The sequence below is a fragment of the Zonotrichia albicollis genome, chromosome 1 (assembly GCF_047830755.1).
Source record: "Zonotrichia albicollis isolate bZonAlb1 chromosome 1, bZonAlb1.hap1, whole genome shotgun sequence".
Lineage (NCBI taxonomy): Eukaryota > Metazoa > Chordata > Aves > Passeriformes > Passerellidae > Zonotrichia > Zonotrichia albicollis.
The window spans coordinates 29528507-29550066 of NC_133819.1; the positions used below are offsets into that span (position 1 = coordinate 29528507).

Here is a 21560-nt window from a genome sequence, read left to right on the forward strand (position 1 = left end):
CAGCAATGAAGGGATTGTCTGCACATTGGTGGATGGTTGATAAGATGAACTACAATTTTTCAGATCAATGTTATGGATAAAGAGGAAGGAGATACAAAATTTTAAAAAAAATTGCAGGTCTCAAAGTAAATGTACTCGTCTTCAGAAATTGCCAAATGATTGGAAACTTTATGTCTTTGGAAGCTTCTCTTTGGATGGCACATAGAACAGCACTGTGGAGATGATGAGATTTTGGTGTCAGATAGAAATACAAATCTGAATACACCAAAGGCTCCATGAGATCCAAAACAGTTTTGTTCTGCAGCCTACATAAATTTTTAAGATGAGCTCAATGAAAGTTGACTCTATTATGCCACTTATTACAATAGGTAACATCTCACTTTCTTTCTCTTTGCTTTTTGGTATAGTTTTGGGGTGTTGGAGTTTTTTTGTTAATAATGCCACCATCTTCTATCCTTTTCATTTCTTTCTTCTTCAGAGGACCATCAAGCCTTTTTTCTTTCAAGTAGGTTGTCTGAAAAGCTAAACAAAAAAAGACTGAATAGAAAATCTTCTACCTAACTGACTGAAGACAAATAATACAGATTTCAGATTTTGCATGAAGTGGATTAGTTTCAGTATACAAATCCAATGCACTCAACTTTGCATTTTTGAAAAGCAAAAACTTTGGATTTTTGAAAAGCATTTCTTGGGCCACATTTTGCATTCTCTTTTCTGATGAACACTACCCAAAGAATACTAATTAGAGTGCTTAAGGAGTAAGGTAAGCAAGGCTGGCAGAGTCTGAGCTTCTATTTACTTTCTGTTATCTCTGTCCAAATGTTCAAAGCAATATGGGTGGTGACTGATTCACTAGTTAAATTCAAAACAGCATGTGTGTACAAAAGGCTGCCAAGTTTCTCATGTATACTGCTATTTGTGAGAAGCTATGCACAGACAAAAAACGATCAGCCAGTTTCTTAATTTCATTTTATATCTTTATTCCCATTGTAAGTACTAACAATCACACAAAACCCATTTAAATTTGGTTTGGATACACAATAGCATTAATCACAGCCTAGTTTCTTTTTTTTTTTTACTGCAGTTTTAGTATTTTGTGATCTGTTCTAGTAGTTCTGTTGTTGGTGTATTTGCTTCCAGCAAAATGGACTTCTCAGTGTTTGTAGATTATTTTAAAAGATTGCTAAAGATTAAAAAGCCATAACACAATGATTAACAGTACATTAATAAAGCTTATTATCTTCCATTTAGGATTAGTACTAAGTATATTGGATGACCCAAAACTTACTTTTTCTTGTGCATTGTCTGTTCTCTTTTCAAAAATAAATCTATAAACAACTAAACAACCATAATATTTTTTTTTTATTACAGCACTTCACTGCGGTATAATTTTTAATTGGATTGAAATCCTCTTAGGAGAATGAGGTAAATAAAACAACCCTAAAAAATAAAAGCTCTGTTTAAGCAAATGATGTTGCACACAAACCAATGTTAATGCAGTATCACGGTGTATAAACTAGAGTGGATAGAAAACATGAAGGGTTTTATAAATTCACCTTCTCATTATTTGTGGAAAACACATCACAGATTGCATTTTTGTCTTCAAGCAAACAAGAATAACAAAATACAGTCAAAGAGACATCTTTCATCATGTCTTTTAAAAGCCTGTGGGACAAATTCCTTCATCAAATTTATTAATGTAAAAGCACATTCAGAAAACTTATTTGTGAGAGCTGTCCTGTTAAATTATGAATACCAGTAATAAATTCTTTAGTTCTTCATTTATTTGTGTGCTCTGCATATGAACAGACGTGAATATATGTATGAATAAAATATGCCTATTGTATAGCCATACACAGAGCTAATATGAATGCTTATGTTGTACAATGTCAGAAAAGGACAAATTATTAATCAAAGCACAGAGAAGAAAGAAGCAAAGAAGAAAGCAGATGATGCACAAGAAATTTGTTAGTTATCTTTGCATGACTTGTGTGTGGAAAATGTATGCCTTGGATATAGAACCATCAGCTGACAACTCTTTATTTAATTTTGGAATGAAGGAAGTTTGGGACCAAGATCAGGTTCTAAAAGGGATTTAAACCAGAGATATAAATAGTCATGTGAAGGGAAAGGGACCAAGCAGGGAGCTTGTTATCCCAAGTTTTGTCTGAGCACCAGAGGGAGTGGAACATGGTGGGAGTAAGGGGAGGGGTGCTGTTTATAGTGGGAAACTTGCTGAACTGACAGTGATAGACTGAATCAGGGACTCACTGGACAATTCTAGTGGGGATACTTCTCCAAGATTTTATTCATATCAAATATGTAAGACACTAACCTAGCCCCTTCATAAATTGCAGGAGAGACAAAATCCTGGGTCTGATGCATAGGGAAAGACACGTTTTCAGGGACGCTGCTTGTATTGCTCTTAGTGGTTGTGATACCTGGAGACACTCCACATAATAACCATTCACCATTTCACCTTCCTGTCCCAATGGTCTGCACTTGACTATCAGTGCAGAGTATCTTTGAGTTCATAATGCTTCCTCTCCTTGCTGCTATTTACTACATACCTCTGCTAACCAGCAAGAGATGAGAATTGTATTCTTATGCATGAATTAACAGACTCTTCCTATTTCAGTGGAGCTACAGGAGCTCTGAACGATGGCACACGGGCACTGGAAGAAGTGCAGCACCACGGAGGCTACAGCCAGAGCTCACTGCATCTGGAAAACTGGGGCTTGGCACCTCCTTGTACCCATGTGTATCTTTTCTCTGATTTGAGGTTACCTTCATTCCACAGAGAACGGGCACCTGACCTTTCCAATACCTCCTGCAATTTGCATTTCTCTTTATGGCAGGAAAGCCACACTATGTAAGGAACTCTACATTCACTAAGAGGTATTACAGCAGCAATTTTAAGATAATTTCACATAGAGTTGAGCTGTGCTTTATCTGAAATAAAACTTAATTCATGCAGTCCTAGAGTACGACACACATACATACTTAAAGACCATTTTGCATGAATGCTTTGGTGTCCTCTGTGCACCATTAAAATGATCAGTACCTTGAAAAACATTTCAGTATCATTCCTCACAGTATATACCCAGTGTATCTCAGAATTATTTGTATTTCCTTTTACACTTTATGCATAATATTAGATTGTATTTTAAATATCAAAAATATGCTATTAAATGATCTTAATAATAAATGGCATAAATCCAGAGTTTTCAACAAAGAATAAAATTACTTAAGACCTTTGGTGAACAGATGATGAAAACTAACATTTCCAAAAGCTACACATGATTTATGATCTTATGCTACCAACAGCTGGCCAATAAGCTCTGGGTTTCTGTCCTTTATCAATGCCATGATAACAGCAGCAGCAGAATTTACTGTCTCCTGAAGCAGCAAAGGGTCCTGGAACAAAGAGAAAAGGAAAAATGAGGGAGTAGGGAAAACAATGTATTTACAAAAGTGGAAAAAGTAAATATTTAAAATCAATTTTCAATTATGCCAAATTACCATATTATTGCTGAAGAAACAAAGCTCTTTATTAGAAGAAGAACTTCTAAAGCTTTTATTTTAAGAAAGTGCAATTTCATGGTAATAACTGTTTTCTCCAATCTTCTTGTTGCAAAACTGCTAGAATTCCATCTACTCAGAGACCACCAAAAAACTTGATTCTGTCACTGACTTCCTAACTGACTTTTAAAATCTAAAAGGCAGTAAAAATTTTGGGGTTGAAAACATGGAACAAAATACAGGATTTAATTGACTGGCAGAGTTAAAGACCTGCAACTTTAGGCACCTACTGAGTCCCATCTGCAGTCTACCAACTACTTGAATTCACAAAGGCATTCAAGCACTGTGATTTCAATGGTTTAGGCTGATTTTTGTATCAAATCACTTCAAAAAGTAGTCTGGTTTTGATAGGCAAGTATAGAAACCAACACAGGAAACAGCAATAAAATGAAACGCTGATTATAATTGAGCACTCCAGTTCATATTTGAAAGAGTCCTGTGTCTAATTACCAAGTTTTCTTAATTGTATGGACTATAAAAGGTTGGCCTCTTGCTACCAGTAGGATTTCCATTTGTGCACTGGGGAAATAGCAACAGGTATAGTCAGGCATGGACACATCCCTGGAGTGAGAAATAGGAGAGAACAATTTCTGTGAAGCAACAGAGAAAAAGAAAGGTCTACAAAACTCTAGAGGTAGCGGGAATCTACAAAGAGAAATGAAGAGCTGTTCTCCATAGCCATGATGGATAAACCAATAGCTTTTATCCATCCATTTATTCAACTTATTCCATGATGGAAGCCATAAGTAAGGACTAGTATACGTCCTTGGAAGAGATTTTTGGACACATCAAGGAAACTCATCAGGAGAGTCCTATAACATAAGACTCACATCCATGTAAAATGTGACACAGATAGATCTTCCTGCCTGGGGTAGGAGGATGGAGCAGATTGATTCCACATCTTTTCACCTCTTTTTCTAAGATGCTGCACAAAGGAAGAATTTGTAGAGAACACTTAAGAAATTTGGACTAACGGACAAAGAAGAAATTGTTTCCACAACTTATACAAAAACACAATATCAAAACATGCTCTTTAATAAATAAGGCAACTGCTGAAGGGACCTGCCTATTCAGCTAGCACAGAGGGGAACTGGAGACTAAGAAGTTGCAGGTGAAGAAGAAAAAACTGAATGGAAAAAGGTGTCCCTGGAACATTCTCAGTGAGGAAACAGGTCCAGTGGAGAGTCACAAAAAATGATGAGTGGGCTGGAGCACCTCCCATCCTATGAAGAAGGGTTGGGGTTGTTCTGCTTGGAGAAGGGAAGGCCCTGAGGTGACCTTGTGCAGCCTTTCAGCACTTAAAGAGGGCCTACAAGAAAGATGTGGTCAGATCTTTTAGTAGGGTTTGTGGTGACAGGACAAGGGGCATGGTTTAAACTAAAATAGAGTCAATTCAGACTAGATACAGCAAAGAAAGTTTTTATGATGGGCAGGTAAAACAATATAAGAGTTTTCTTAGGGAGGTGGTGGATACCCCATCCCTCAAGACATTCAAGGTCAGGTTGGTCAGGGCTCTGAGCCACCTGATCTAGTTGAAGATGTTCCTGCTTACTGGAGCAGGGTTTGAATAGGCAACTAACCTTTCAAGAACCCTTCCAAACCAAACTATTCTATGATTCTACGACAATGCTCTTATTAACTTTTTTACTTATGTAAATGAAATTAAACATGCCAGAGATCCTAATTGGATTGTATTAGAAATAGCTAGTTTATAACTGATTTTTTTATCATTCTTGAAAAAATAATTTTTGTATTTGCCTAGCATTTTGTCATAAATATCATCAAATAATTAAATTTGTAACCTTGCAAAAGATTACACTCCTCACAAATTCATGCTATATATTTCAATATGCAGTAAAATTTTTTATTAGAGTTCTACAAAACTGTGGTAGAATAAAAACGCTCATGACGTGTGCCTTGCTTGAGTGACGCCTTTTCGGTTAAACAAGGAGTGCAGAAGGCTGCTGAGGTCCTGCTCCTTCAGAACCTTTTGTCATGGGCCAGGGGTGCAAAGGCAAACTCAGACTTCACTGCTGTGGTTCAGCAGGGCACTCAGTGCCTCATTTCCCATGGGTATGGAGTGCTGGATAAAGCACAAGGAGAGCGGAACCACTCAGATGGCAAACGCTGCAGCTGCTTTCAGAATCCAGCAATGCAGCTCTTGCTATTCAGCAATGCCAAATCTCCTTGTGCCCTTCATCACTTTTTGTTCAGTTTATCTCAAGAAGCACTTCACAATTACAGACACTGTCTTCCAAATGGGCTTCCAGCCATATCTGAAGTTGGCTGGAGGTGTATAGTATTTTTTTTTCCATTTCACAAAAAGAAATAAAATACACCTGGCCCAGAATGCTCTTAATGCTTCTCCCAATAAATCTTTCCACATCCTCTGTTGGTTACTGGATTCACCACACATTCCTTTGCAGTAATAAATTATTTAAGTCTCTGAACATAAAAGGAAGCAAGAGAAAGAAATTTAACTTTCACAGGAGAGATTGAAAGTGACACCCTAAGATTCCTTTAGACTGAAAAAAGCCTTTTCTAAAGCTAAATCTAAAGCTTTAGTGCTAATTTCCATGTTCTTAAGGAAAAACATGCAAAGATTTATGAGTAATATTTGGAAGGCAGGCAATGTGGCAGAATAATGTGCACAGAAACCTGCATGTAGAAGTTGTCTAAAAACCACTGAAACTGACTGCTGAATTGAAACTGGTTTAAAACCAGAAACATAGTAAGTAAGCAGCACAAATTAGAACTGCAAGCTTTACAGTTACTTCACTTCTAATAATCTGATTATTAATACCATCATTATAACTCTTCAGGAAGCCTACTGGCCCCTGTGAAGGATTGGTCACACTATGTCTGTTTTTTGGAAATAACCATAAGTGTTTTTCTTTAAAGGAATATATGTCATCTCATTTAGGAAAACTATGTAAAAAATGGAATAGAAAATATATTCTTATTTTAAATACAGTTCCAGTTGATGGTTTAACTGCCTCATGAAGTACATACTGAGGATTTCAATGAGGTAATCCTCTAAAGTATTTATCATAGGGGTTATTAATTTTAGATTTGTGCTAAGGGTCTTTCCCAGTAACATTATCCCATTCTGATCTCAGGGTCACCCATTCACTGAAGAGTGTCCAGCACCTGGTCCCAGGAGCCAGCCTCTGAGTGCAGGAGAAATCAGTGCCACAGAAATCAAATCAAGTATGTGCTGACTTCAACTTGCTTTACTCTCACAGTCACAGTCTCACTGGAAGGAGTTAGTGAATAACACAATGAACTGGACTCCTCCAGGAATTTCAATTTGCCTATCCTGTATCTTTCTGAGAATCAAGACTCACTCTTATGATAAGAATCATTATCGTAGTATCCCATGGTCACTGCCTGGGCATAACTTAAAACTTTTGTTCATCATTTCTAGTCATTATCACAACCACCCACCCCCAACAAAATAAAAACAAAAAACCCAAACAAACAAACAAACAAACAAACAAAAACAAACACAAAACCAGAAAATAACTTAGCAAAAATTTTAGCTACTGAAAGGTAACACATTGTTCAATGACTGATGAAACAGTTAAACTATATTTTAGGTATTTCTTGTTTCAAAATCCTGCTAGGACTCTATTTATTTTAGGCCATCACTCTGCCTGTAAGCAGTTATTTTCAACATAATTTGAACACCAGAAGCTGTTCTAAAGAAAATTCAAAAGAAATAAAATAACAGGATTTAACAACAACCCAGGAAAGGAAAATAATCCTGTGGGCCCTAATTAATTTAAAGTTAAACAAACAAGTGAACACTTCAAGTCCTCTGACTATACCCTTGGAACACTCATGGTTTTGACACTGCAATGTTATTTCTGGCAACAATGCTGATTACAGCTGATAGTGCCTACAGGGAAGCTTCAATAAGGATGCCAGGACAAACTTAATCTACCACACCTAACTCCATTGCACATACAGGCCTCCAAACTTCTTTTATATTCAATAGCATAGCACTAAATCTTTCAAAAATTTCCTTATTAGTTGCAGGAAGTCAAATAATCAAGCAGAACCATGTCCTCACATGTTTAATTGCCTGACATGTTTGCCTATATTGTAACCAGGATAAAAGCCAGGATGTCAGAGCAGGAGGATCAATACAAATCCTCCTCTCCTGCAGCCCCGAGAGCTCTCACACGTTCCTGCCCACCTACTGCTCAGCACGGCCAGTCCCAGCGCCAGGCAGTGACTGCACAGCCCTGCACACACTGCTCTGAGAAAACAGGAATAGTTCTTGCCCTCATTAAAGAAATCCTTAAAAAAGACCTTTGAAGACTTGGAGGCAGTTACGACTTTAATGGATTAATAACTGAAGTTCCACATGATCAACTGGTGTGCCATGAACTCCCCTCAAACCATTGTGATATTCACTGTCTACTCATTTCATCCAGTTGATTGAAATAATTCTCCTGTAAAAAGAAAAACCACCCCCTAACCATTTCTTGGCCATTAATGAATAGAAATTTTTATTGTTTGAACGGATTATTAACTACATTTATAAACTAAAACCAAAACTTTTACCACTTTATATTTATGTACTTTGGAAAAAAAAGTATTCAGAAAAACTGCCAATGTTATAAACCATAAATGCACATAACAGCACTTTGATTTCAAAATAAAATATCTACTTTGTCTGTTATTAAATGGTGAAAGTAGTCCAATGTAACCATATTGTGTGATGGCTGTAACTCAAACTCAGAACTTATTTGATGTAGACTTTCTGACTGTAGGGGTTCTCTGGTCTGCAGATTAAGAGTGGGAATGGCTACAGGGACAGAGTTAAAGTTGTGTTTGGAATATGTAATCTGATATTTTACAAATGTGCATTTATTTAAGAAACTGTGAGGATATCTGAATACTTACTGACATTTCCCTTACAATTCATTTCCTTGCTTCAATCTGTTTAGGATTTAGTTTTTTTCCCCAACTGAAACTTCACATATAGGCATTTCAATGTACATATGTACTAGCTCTGTTTAAGAATAGTTTGAAAAACACACCTATCCTTTTCAGCTCAAAAAAAAGAAAGGCTCTGCAGTTATCACCTCTGTCTTGTTCTGCTGAAAGAATAAAACTGCTGTGTTCCATTATTTGCACTCTGTCTTGCTCTAATATTATTTGACATTCCATTGAATAAAGTTTTTTTCAAATTAATAGAATCATATAGTCCTGATTATATGGCTGACAGAAAGCCTGAGAACAGGATTTAAAGACCCTGCTAAACTTAGGCAATATCAGTATGAACACAGTTATGTTTGCACCAGGAACACAAAGAGGGCCGGAGCATGTGCTGGCATGCAGGCATGCTCCTGCCCTTGCTGTTCCATTGTAAGCCTGCTCCCTGGCACCGTTTTGGCTCCTGACAGCTAACATGTTTCCAGACAATGGCTGGGCACAGTTCAGGGGACAGCACAGGCCAAGGAATGCTCCCAAGGGACAGGCTGAATGAGGCCACCCTCTTTTGGGAATGAGAATGTAGCCATATGGAGATGAGGCATGCTGTGCCTTTTAGCCCGAGGACAACAGAACCATCCCTGGCCTGTTTTTCTTACCAGTATGGATACAGCCTACATACCACTGGGAAGTGACACTTGAGCCTTTCTGTCCCTACCAGATGCATCAAGAATACACAGAGCCACAATCAAACAGTGCCCCCCAGACTGAGGCACAAATTCCATGTTGCTACCACAGCCAAGCACAGTCATTAAAAAAACAAAAACTAACCACTCTGTAGACACCTTTCCCACTAAAACAGAGAAGGAGAGAGGGATGAACCACACTACAAGACAGTAACTCGCTGTACTGCACATTCTTGCTACCTTAGGGAAAAAGGCTGGAGCCAACAGGAGGAACTCGTGCCCCCTGCTCCTTTTCTCAGTGTGGATATGGGTGCACACCAGGAGACATGGGCAGAAAAGTGCTGAAACAGTCTCTGTTCTGGGAAGCATCTTGCTAAGGACTATGATGGCTGCACAAGAGGAGCTGCTGCTAATTTAAAACTCCACAGAATGCTGCAATTTATACTAAGGCTATACCAGATCCCTCCAAAACTCACCTGACATCACATACTGAGTGTTTCATCTGCTCCAAGAGAAACTGAGTGGAGAATCTAACCTCCAAAACCTCAGCTTGAAACTTGAAATGTTCTTCCTCAATTAATACTTTCAATTGAAACAGTTGTTCTGAAGTGGGACAGAGGTTCTTCCACTACCAGAAATCAACGATCTAACATGGTTTGTTGTTTAATCATACCAGGAGGAATTCATCTGTAGATTCACAAAGAAGCATTTTTCCCCCTCAAGATATGCACTGGCCTGCATCTACACATTAAAGAAACCTCAATTTCTGTAATAGTACAAATTATCTGAGGTCTCCTTTCTTCTTAAAATGCTTCCACATCACATTTTTAATCCATTTGCCAAAGGATCTATTGATAAGTGTCATCTCATACATGATATCAATGCAACAATTTATCTCAATAAGAAGATAGCTATGCAGATCATTCTAAAAGATAAGGAAAGTATTTCTGTGGATATTTTTAGGTTTTCTTTCAAGTAATACATAAGTAATTAAGGTAGCACTTGAGTTCAGCTAGGTAGCTGGGATCAAAATTACTAGAGCAGGTTCATAATTGAATGTCTGTACACACAGCCTTCCTTTCTGAACTAAGAAAATGCAATCAATTTTTCATTACTGAATACTCCTCAAAATAGAAATAATTTTGAAATCTAGATACCGAGGATGCAATGAGGATTGGAAAAAAGGGAGTGGCACAGGAAGAACCAAGCTGTCACTGTGCTTATGAAGTTTAGCAAACCATTTAATTAGTGAACTCTGATAGATCTGAGTTAATTCCCTGTAGTTAAATGGGCATACATTCACAATAATCAAGCCAAATCTGGATAAACTGTGCATAAATATTGTACTGTAACTCTCTCTCACACTTTTGATCAGCCATGCTTCTTATAGTTTATACAAAGAAAATGGAGAGCCATCAAAATTTAAAATGACTGTGAATCTACTGAGAACAAACAAATATTTTAAATCTTCTGGAGTCTGTGAGGATTAAGTTTCCGGTGGTTTTGCTTTTATCTTTTCATGTAAGATTCACACATTTAAACCTGAAGATAAACATTACTCATTTGTTAAAAAAAAAAGTCCAACAAAACAGCACAAACAAATAAACAAACTAACAAAAACTCAAATAGGATTCCTTTCTCTAGTATGATAAGAATAGACAGATTCACCCTAGATCAGCAGGCTTAAAACAGCTCCATTATCTACATATTCTACAGCATGTAGGTGACCAGGGTTCAGTTCCTTCCTTCAGTTCTCCAAATCTTTTTTCCCCCCTGTAAAAAGCGCTGCTTGTGTGATCATGCCAAATGATCACTAAAAATTCCTGGACCAAAAAAACTCTGTGAAGAGCTTGTTATGAAGAACACTTTGAGTACATTCAATCACTGCATCTTAGGCAAGAGTTTTCATTCAGCACTTAGCCACTATCTGATGGAAGCTCTTTACAAGAGTGAGCGTGCCAGCAGTGACAACACCATGCCTGTGAATCATCTTGCCCTCTAAGTTGCTTCAAAAGCTCCCTAATCCTTAAGCTAGCAGCAGGTCTGCCACCTGTATGGGACTGGTACAAAAGTACTGGCAGAAATAGGCCATTTAACAGATGTGGTTGTCTGCAAAACTATATTGTGTGATTGAGGTTTCTTAAAGGTGGTCTCTTAATACAGTATGTTACCAAATATGAAATATAAATGTTAACATGAAAGGTATTCATGTTAATATATGTTACTGTGCTACCTACAGGGTCTATGAGGTGTCTCTCTGGTAACCTTGCAAAAAACAACACAATAAGGGTTTTTAAGGGGAAGGAAAAAATTATTCTTGTCATCAGTACAGGAAAGCTGAAATGTTCCAGAGGCACAGGAACCTTGCTTTCTGCTCTGAAAAACTTGCTCACTGTGAATTGCTGAAAACCTAAGACTTGTCTGAAGCTGTAGCAAGTCATTCCTCTGTTTTCAGAAAGTTGTGGATCAATTTGATAGCACTGATAAATTCAAGTGGAAGTAGGATTTAAGCCTTCCCCACAGCAGCAGGACATAGAATCACAGAATATCCTCAGCTGAAAGGGAACCACAAGGATCATTGAAGTCCCAACTCCTGGGCCTGCACAGGACAGGTCCAAAAATCACTCCATGGGCCTGAGAACATTTTCCAAACACTTCTTGAACTCTGCCAGGCTTGGTACTGTCACTACTTCCCTGAGGAGCCTGTCCAAGTTCCCAGCCACGCTCTGGGGGAAGAACCTTTTCCTGTTATCCAACCTAAATCTCCCCTGACACAGCTTCATGCCATTACTTGGGTCTGTCACTAGTCACCAGAGAGAAGAGATCAGTGCCTGCTCCTGCACTTCCCTTGTGAAGAAGTTATAACAGCATTCCCCTCAGAGTGTTTGTGTCGTGGGTTATCTGCTGTCTTGTCCACTGTGAGAGTCCATCAGTACTTCAATGGGCTGCAGCATGGAGTTTTGCAGCTAGCCAGGAATACAGAGCAGACCCACCACAGAAAAAATGAGTTAACAGGTGCTGGCCTGCTGCAAAACACAACATCCTAATCACACAAATCATTTACAGACCGCTGCACTTCTCCAGGCACCATGCAAAGATGCAGCAGCTACGGATCTGTATGACTGCATTTGACATATGTCAAATGCAGCGGGCTAGTTGCAGAGCAAAAGCAGCTCAGCACAGTTTAGCTGGTTTTCTCCTATTACAAACAGAAATGCAGCAGTTTCAAGCTCTGTTTCACTTGATGACTGTTGTTTTAGCCCTAGGTGGACTTTTGCCTTCCTAGAAGGAGGGCAAAAATGAGATTGTAGAGAGAAGACAGAGAGAAGTGGTAGGGGAGCAAGTCAGAAGGGGGAAAAGGAAAAATCGCAGTTAAAAGTTTTAATAGACAACTATCTCACCCTGAAAATATTTTAAAAAACCCACTGCTAAAGATCAGGTGAGATTATATCAATGTCAGAGGCTCTGTCTGACAGATAACTGTGCCATATACTGCAGGTAAAATCAGTAATTTTAAAAAATCTTCAAAGAAGCACAGAGGACATTTCTACCCAGTGAGATCTGGGGTCATCAGTGTAACTGTATTACAAAAGAAAAATAATAAATTACAAAAAAATTCCAAAAACTACCTATTGGGAATAGAGGAAACAATACAGCACTTCTTCAATAAACTTCTAGCACAAGCAGAAAATACATATTTAGGGTATATTCAACACAGTATATTTCACTATTAGAGGTTTTTCCTTTCTATACCAATTGCATTGACAACATTGATTGGTTTTGTCACTTTTCAAGAAAAAAATGAACACAGTAGTTCACAAACATCTAAGTTGATAACATTGTACAAGACATGAAATGCTTTCACTATCACAGATTACAGAACTTGGCATACAAATGTGCTGCAACAGTTTCATATACTTTGTGACATACAATTTGTGATTGTGACTAGCAGGGTTATATAAAAAGACTGGACAATTATTAATTAATGACTAACAAAATTGTAAGGTTTTTGGAAAGAATGAGTGATGCATTTGAATCTCCTGGGGGGATGCTAAAAATCAGTGCAGAGGAAATGTGATCTTTTTTTTTTCCTTTCTTCCAGTCTGAAGCACATTTTTCTTCCCTTCTATAAGTGCTAACTTTATATGTAATATAAGCATAATAGACATTCAGCTCTCCAAAATAAGAAGAGGCATGTGTCCTTTCAGTCTTTAAAATCTTCATTATACCACTCCTACAGACTGTGAATAATCTGAAATACAAGCACACGGCTGCAGTAACAAATTGATTGGAAACATTCCTTTTGATTACAGATATTTTATTTGAGATGGCTCAGAGGAAAAACCATATGGCCTTCTAAAAAGCAACAACAACAGAAATTCTTCTTTGGGGAAAGAAGTAAACAAAACCCAAGAGATACTGAGGGACAAAGTATGCATAGACATGTGCTGGGCTATTGTTCACATCCAGCCCTGTGGCTTCCAAACTTTTAGGATGATAAAATCAGTTCAGTGGGGTAAAGGCCACATTCCAATCTTGGTTACAGAAATACAAACCAAAAGCAATGACAGTATTACAAGCCTGGTGACTTTGCAGTTACAGAGACTGAATTTCAATTTTAAACTCTGTATTTTGCTACAGGAGATCTAATATGCAATTGGTTTTAAACTGTTCTCTCAAAATTTCAAAAGCAGTTTTAAAGTGACTCAGATGTCAGTGTTTTGGGCAGCAAGACACAGTGAGAGGGCGTGACTGTTCAGAAGCTCACTGTTAATCGTTTGATATCACAGATTTTCCTAATTTGATACTCTTAATTGAATCTAGCTAGTTGCATACAAAGTGGCTCTCAAGTTGCATCATCTCATCATTCTGTGAGGAGGGATTGATTGCAGCATAAATCATAAAAACTTTGTGTACAAGTTACACACTGAAATATAAAAACATCTTTGAATCACACCTGAATGTCCATCCTACAGCTTTCATCTTATCACTCAGGTTCTACTTCTCTGACTACATGTCTGTGATGTTAAGGCATAGTTTATGTCCATTTCTGTATTTTCCTGTCTGTAACTGAGGCTCTACACCCTGCTGGAATGCAAAAATATAAATTCCTTGCAATTCAAGACTTTCATGTAAGGCCAAGCTAGTTTACATTTAACAGAACACAAACTACATGAAAAAAACTCAAACAAAAAAACCACAAAAACAATGAAAAAAAACCAACACAGGCTGATGAAAAAGCATCCAGAAATGTGACAAAAGTTACAAGGACATGAGGTGACATCTCTCCTTGGAGAGTAAAAGGAGAGGAGTCAGCAGGAGTAAAACAAGTTACAACAGAATTTAGTAATAAGATTTATTCCCTTTGTCTCTCACACCAATATTAGGTTTTAACACATCAATTTTGCAGTAATTCTGATTGTTCTCAACATTCTTTTGCACAAAACACAAACTTGTTCCAGCTCCAAAGCAGTCTTCACACAGTGAATGTCATAAGCAGAAAAGGAACTTAAATTTCTTGCAAGGATGAATGATTCCATAAGCAAAGTACCTCAAAGCACAGGTATGCTCAAAGACACTCAAAACTGCTGTGAATGGAGAAAGCGCATTTGCACTCTATTGTTTTCCTTGAGGTATTTTACCTACACGATGTTTACCTACTCACTTAAGACAGGACAATTTATCAGACCAGCACTCTAGGACATGAGCTGAATGAATCCCTACTCAGAAGGCACAAGGAAATAATAATAATAATAATAATAATAATAATAATAATAATAATAATAATAATAATAATAACTTCTGAAAATGTTGATCCAAACTCTCAGTTTCTCTATTCTTTATTTCTTTGTCATCCTTAGTCCATAGTCTAAAGTCAGTGCAAATAGAGCATCTGTCCTTTACTTCAACTTTTCAGCTAAGCAACAGTGGGAGCATATGAATTTTGAATGATTAATCCTAGAGGAAGGATGAGTCTTAAAATCTGGTGTGAGCAGAGGTTCAGAAAGCAGCAGTGAACAGTCTGCACCTAATCCAACAGACAGGGCAGGAAAGTATAAAAACACACTAGGAAACCACAGTGGTAAAGTGCTCTGTTTTCAGTGGGTAGCCAAGAGGAATGGCAAACACCCGACACTCTGTCTCTTCCCATGGAAGTGTGAATGGATGTAATGCCACTTGCTCTACAACTCCCTGAGAGGAGGATGTAGCCAAGTGGGGGTCAGACTCAGGCAACCAGTAATAGGACAAAGAGAAAATGGCCTCAAGTTGCATCAGGGGAGGTGCAGGTTGAAAATCAGGAAAAAAGTTTTAACACCAGTTAAGCACTGGAACAGGCTACCCAGGGAAGTGGTAGAGTCACCATGCTTAGAAGTATTAAAAAAATTAGTAGGTGTGGCACTTCACAATATGATTTAGTGGGGACTGTGGTATTCTATCAAAGGTGGAACTTAATGATCTTGGAGGTCTTCTCCAACCTTAATGCTCCTGCTGTGATGGCTACTCTGTCTCACCCCCACCTGATCATCCCTCCACTGTGACATCAAATGGAGAACTCTCTCCTGCCATAGCTACTGATTAAACCATGGCACAGCTGGAGGGTTAATAGCCAGTTTCCAGAAAAACCCCTTGAGTGAAGCCCAGTGATAGGCAGGCAGAAAAGAGCACATAACTTGCCTTGCAGCAAAACCATGGCAAACAGATAAAGCAGTTAGTAGCATTCCTCAGGGTTCATGAGTAAATCCTTATCCTTCAACTCACAATGTATAATCCTTATAGCTGTAAGGGGACAGATGTGCTTGCTTTTAGATTCTAGTTTTCTCTTAGGCTATGAGGGTCCAGCTACACCACAAAGATAGAGCTCACAGATGTTCTTTTACATAAAAATCAGTTTGCCAAGACAGACTTCTCTCTCTTTCTGCCAACAAGTATCAGCCCAAATCACGTAACACAATAGCCTGTCTATATACAAACAAAAGCACTCAAAATGAAAATATATCCAAGTGGTAAAACTTGTAAAATAAAAAAAAATATTGTGCTTTTAGAAGAAATGCTATTTTAAAGATTTTAAAAGAAGCAGAAAGAAATATAATAAAAAAGGAATAAAAAAAGAATGAGTCCTGTTTTAGCAGATAGATTAATTTTACCCTATAATTAAGATATTCTATTAAAAATAAGGCATATTAAATATTTTATTAGCTATGAACACATATGTTTTTATGGGATTATCATTCAGTGTTAATCCTATTCTTCGGGTACGTTGTATCTTGAGTTGCATAACAGAAGAGACTAAGAGACCTTTAACACTTTCAATTAAACTGTTACCAAAGTTTCCTTTCAAAAATTCTAAAACCATCTTGCGCCTACTTGCAACTTAAAATATGTCTGTGACTGGCTGCACAGGCAAGTTTGGTTCTCCCTAGTACCTTCTGTACTAGGCATTGAAGAAACTATCTACAGAAGTTTCCAAGGGCATGATTAAACATGATATGTAAGAGTTTATCACGTCACTCAGTCATCACTTTAAAATGTGGGTCATCCAAAGCTAATTGAAATCCATGGGCTGAACAAGTGATCGATGTTATTTTCACTATGATGGATAGCATTAGTATTTTTCATAAGAAAATGGACTGCCATTTTTCCAAAACAGTAAGGTAGAAGAGGTGATATTGTAGACTCTTGTAGACTACCTGCATGTGAAATGGTTTTTTTACCTTTCCCTATAAAAATTGAATATTCATCTAAATTACTGTTGCCAGTATTTAGAAGTGATGCAAGAATCATGATTATCATGAGACTTGTATAATTCACTTGCAAAATGTCTAAAGTATTTTAAAACATGCTAATTTTGAACAATATTTAAAACTAACTGAAGAATAATTTAGAGGGTTTAACAAAATTGTTGGCTTATTCTCTGAATAGAACAGTCAAAAATGAAAGCAAACAGAACACTAAGTAGCCTCCACTCTCATAGCAAAAATCTTGATAGCATCTAACCATTACAGATCCTGGATATAATACTGCTGAGGAATTTTAAACTCCTTTTAAAATGTCAATACTTTTTTTTAATAGAAACTGCATAACAATTAGAACATTTATGTTTAAGGGAAATGTAGTGGCTTAATTTTGTGGAGTTCTGATCTTGGTATCCACAGTCACCAAGGAAATAATACTCATGAAAAGGTCAGTTAGTCAAGTGGGAACACTGGATGGCACAGATATGAATCCCAGCACTCACCATGTGGGCTCAGTTACGAGAGCCTGCAGAGTTATTATGTCATAGATTTGTTTGGTAAAAAAGGAAAGGAATGTAGCTCTGTTTAAGCCTTATCCAGCATTAAAAACCAGTTCTGCTGTTCAAATAGTTTAGGTGTTAGTTCCAACTAGAAAGCACAACTTTTACTTTTTCTCTTACTTTGACTCACTTTTATTTTTTTCCCTTCCAGCTTCAGTATTTGTTTCCAAATTCACAGCTGCATTTAGAAGTGCATGTATCCTTTTACATGGGCACTGATTTCACATTGTTCATCTCCTCAGCCTGTATTGATTAGATAAATGTGTGGTTTGGCTTTTCATGGACATGCTTTAAAAGTTTCCTCCGGACAAAAGAAGTAATCTCTGACTCCATTTCCACTAAATCCTCTCTTGATTCAATATCTCTTTTGTCTTCAACAAACTGTATTCCCTTGTGCCCACTCTTGGCCTCAGTTTTTACCCTGCATGTTCTGCTTCCATAAATCTGCTGCCTATTCAGTCAGCAGAATTATGTCTGCAGCAGTACAGATGTGCCACAGCCTCTTCTCTTGACACTCCAGCTTGTCCTCAGTCACAATGTCCCCTTCACAATAACTGCTGAGATTCTCTTTCCATTACTTACTTGAAGCTTACCTGGTAAGAACTTTAACTTTTGCTGCTTAAAACCCTTTCATATGCTCAAAATATTCCATTCCCCCGGTCAAACAAATCCAACAGCAACATATTCCCTTCAAGGTCCATTAGGAAAACACAGGCTGTCTTTTGCTTGAGGTTGTTTGTGGACTTGCTCCAGTCCAAAGATGGGATTTAAAAATCCTTTCTAAGTTACTGCATTTTGATTATTTGGAACTGGTTTCTGTATACCCTTTCCTATAACCAGATCAGACACTAGCAGAAAGGATTTCCTGAACTGTTTAGGCTAATCTTCACCTAAAAAATATGCTTCTGTCCATGCCTCAGAGATTTACTCTTCCTATAACGGTGATGGTGCAGTACACATTTTTACAGTATATAAACTAGACAATATTATAGAAACATGTAGTAGAAAAAAATTCCTGTCTTCCACTTCCCTGAATTTTTTTTTCAAATATTTGCTCTCTTACCAATATCCTGGACAATATAAGCAATAAGTTCTATAATCTAAACTTTCAAGACACAGGTCTCACTTTTATAGAGAGAATCATTAAGTCCAAACTTGTCGGATCTCAAGATCTCAGTCCTGAGATGCTGAGCCTCCGAGACCCTGGGGGGGGCTCGGGACTCCTGGAATGTTGCCAGAAGTGTCTGGTAGCTGGACTTTGACCCTACACAGGAGACGACAAGGATGAGGGCTTCACCGGGAGAATGGTGAAGGGATTAGTTAATTAGAGAGTGAGACACAAGGTTTAAGATTTATGTACAGGGGGGTTTGGAGGAGTAAGATGGAGGAATTGGGGTGTGTCCTGTCCTCCTTCTGTTCCTCTTCTCCTCCATCTTCTTTGGCCACGGTGGCACCTTTGGATTGGTTAGTACTGAGAGTACACCGAGTTATAAGAATAGATGGTATTGGGGAAAAATGATAAATATTGTACACGTCACAATGGGTATAAAGATAGGTGCCTGCCCCGGAGGGCAGTGACAGTGTGCCCATGGCTGACTGCTGAGCGGATCTTTGTTAGGCTGAAAGAACATCTTTTAGATAAACAATTAATAAACATAAAACCAGAAAGAAGAACTGAAGCCTCTTCTCGTCCTTCGACACGCGGGCTGCCCCAAGGCCACCCCCGGGCCTTCCAGGCCCCTCAAACAGCCGAGATAAACCGGACAATTGGCGTTCCCTGGGCGGACAGAGACCACCACAAAACCTTTCGGGGAGATAAACCGGCACAAACTCACAACTGAAATCTTTTATAGTTGCAATTCATATATATGCCTAGAGTATTATTATTGAGAGTAAATTATCTGACTTATTCTTCCTTTTAATTTTTTCAATATACTTTTATAAGTTTTTAATACCAGGATGGAAATTTGAAGTGTGCATTTTGAATGTGAATTTTGTGTATTTCTTCATGACCAATCTCAAAGCTTTATGAATGTACACTAGAATTAATTTCTTCAAACAAACTTAAAAATAAAAACCAGTTTTGTACAAAATGGAAATAAATATCTGTTAGGGCCATTATAATTTTGCAATGAAATTTAAAATGATTAATCAGGAAATCTCTAAACATCAACCTAAATATCAGAAAAAACATATTTTAAAATTCAGAGCTATTTATAAACTGTAAATATGCCAAAAATCATCTTTCCCAAAGCATTTCTAGATTCATTCCACCTCATTAGGATGCATTTAGGGAAGTAATGAATTTTAAAAGCATAGTATACGAATCCTTGTTTCTGCAACTACCATCATATTAAGTAAACAAATCACAGAATCATCAAGGCTGGAAGAGACCTTCAAGACCAACAAGCCCAACCATCAGCCCAGCACCAGCAGAATCATCCCTAAGCCATATCTTCATGTGCCACATCCAGACACCTTTTGAACACTTCCAGAGAGTGTGACTCCACCATCTCCCTGGGCAACTTATTCCAAAGCCTGACCACTCTTTCAGTGAAACATTTTCTTGTCTAATATTTAAATATGTGGCAATCAGATTCATATTCTGTAGTCAGTAAGTACCAGGAGCTCTAAAGCCAAATCAGTAAGAAGAAGCAATCCTTTATTGTGCTTAATTGATAATGTTCTGAGAAAGCTGCCATGGACCCCAGACAATTTTCTGTGTCCTTGTGTTGGCCACTGTGATGTTATATTCTGCTTTGACTTTGGTATGTGCTTAAAGGAACCAATACTGTATTTACACAATAGATAATACATAAACTGTAATAAGTTATGACAAGCATTGTATTTCAAGACAATTATAATTTGCCTCTAGTAGATTTATAAGGCATGGAACTAAATACCTATTGAGTTTTACCACCCAAGAAGTACTGTTTTGGACTGAAATGCCTGGATTATATTACTGATATAAAATGGAAAATAAACATCAAAATAAGGAAACAAGAAATAGACTGATTTGTGAATGATGTCATTGCACACCAGTTCCAGGACATTAATTTTATCAAGAAGACTGAAGCTACTTATAAAAGCAATTGCTCTCAGTTACTTTTCAATTTCTTAAAAGAGTTAGGCAAAGAGAAATACAGTTCAGATGAAAAGAACTAGAAAAGTCTGATAAGCAGCATTACAAAGCAGAAGAATTGCATGATTGTGAGATTCTGCCTGCACTCACTGTTTGCAGTTAAATATGATCTGATTCGATAACTTAGAATCTGAAAATAATACTTTTTAAAAGTTCAGATATAAAGAATAGCACTCATTCATGACCAAACAGTCAAAATTCAAGAAGCTTAATTGCTTGCATTCATTAAAAAAGACAGTACATGAATCCTTGTATTTAAGTCAGGTAATTCAGACTGCTGTGTCACTTGCAACTGCACTTCAGGTTTGTAAGTTGTGGAATCTTGTAAAGTTAATTTTGGAATCAGTTTCTTTTCTTGAAAGAACAGCAAAAACATAAAAAGCATCATAAATCACCAGAATAGATTAGTTAGCTACTGCCCAGGTTGCCAGTCCCACCTTATGCAGAGACACATCCAAGATTCAACATCAACAGATCACCAAGACTTGGTTTTGTTTATTTCACTGGATGGAACCATGGCCCAGCAGAGGCTGTGGGCAGTAACAAACTCCCTCAGCCTTACAGTGGGTAGATATGTACTTTCTGATATCACACATAACAAACACCATGTACTTCAGCTGCAATAACTGAGGATGGCTTCTGGCCAGTGCATTGCAAGGTTCTGATGGCATCCCAAGAACAGCATCTTTCTTGGAAAGGTGTGAAAATGGCTGATATGAATTGCTCATTTGTCACAAATTTATCCATGGCGTACTTAATCTGGGATTCTAAATCTCATTGGCTTTAAGACAAAGCATTATTGACAATTATCTGTACCTCAGATACAGTTTAAATCATTCTTCATAAAACATGTAAAATGCATACCTTTGTTTCTACTATAGAAAAATTCAATTACATCTTCAAATGCCAGCCA

At 37.6% G+C, this 21560-nt stretch overlaps 1 protein-coding gene across 1 annotated transcript in view; it reads right to left on the minus strand.

Annotated features, from left to right (window-relative positions):
• Nucleotides 1-1023: 1023 nt before the first annotated feature.
• The window catches only part of CRPPA (CDP-L-ribitol pyrophosphorylase A), a 107220-nt gene continuing 86683 nt past the window's right edge, over nt 1024-21560 (minus strand). The window contains exon 10 of the mRNA XM_005480838.4: nt 1024-3417. Within this exon, the coding sequence (XP_005480895.1) occupies nt 3313-3417 (105 nt within the window). The 3' untranslated portion in view covers nt 1024-3312. The remainder of the gene's footprint in view (nt 3418-21560) is intronic.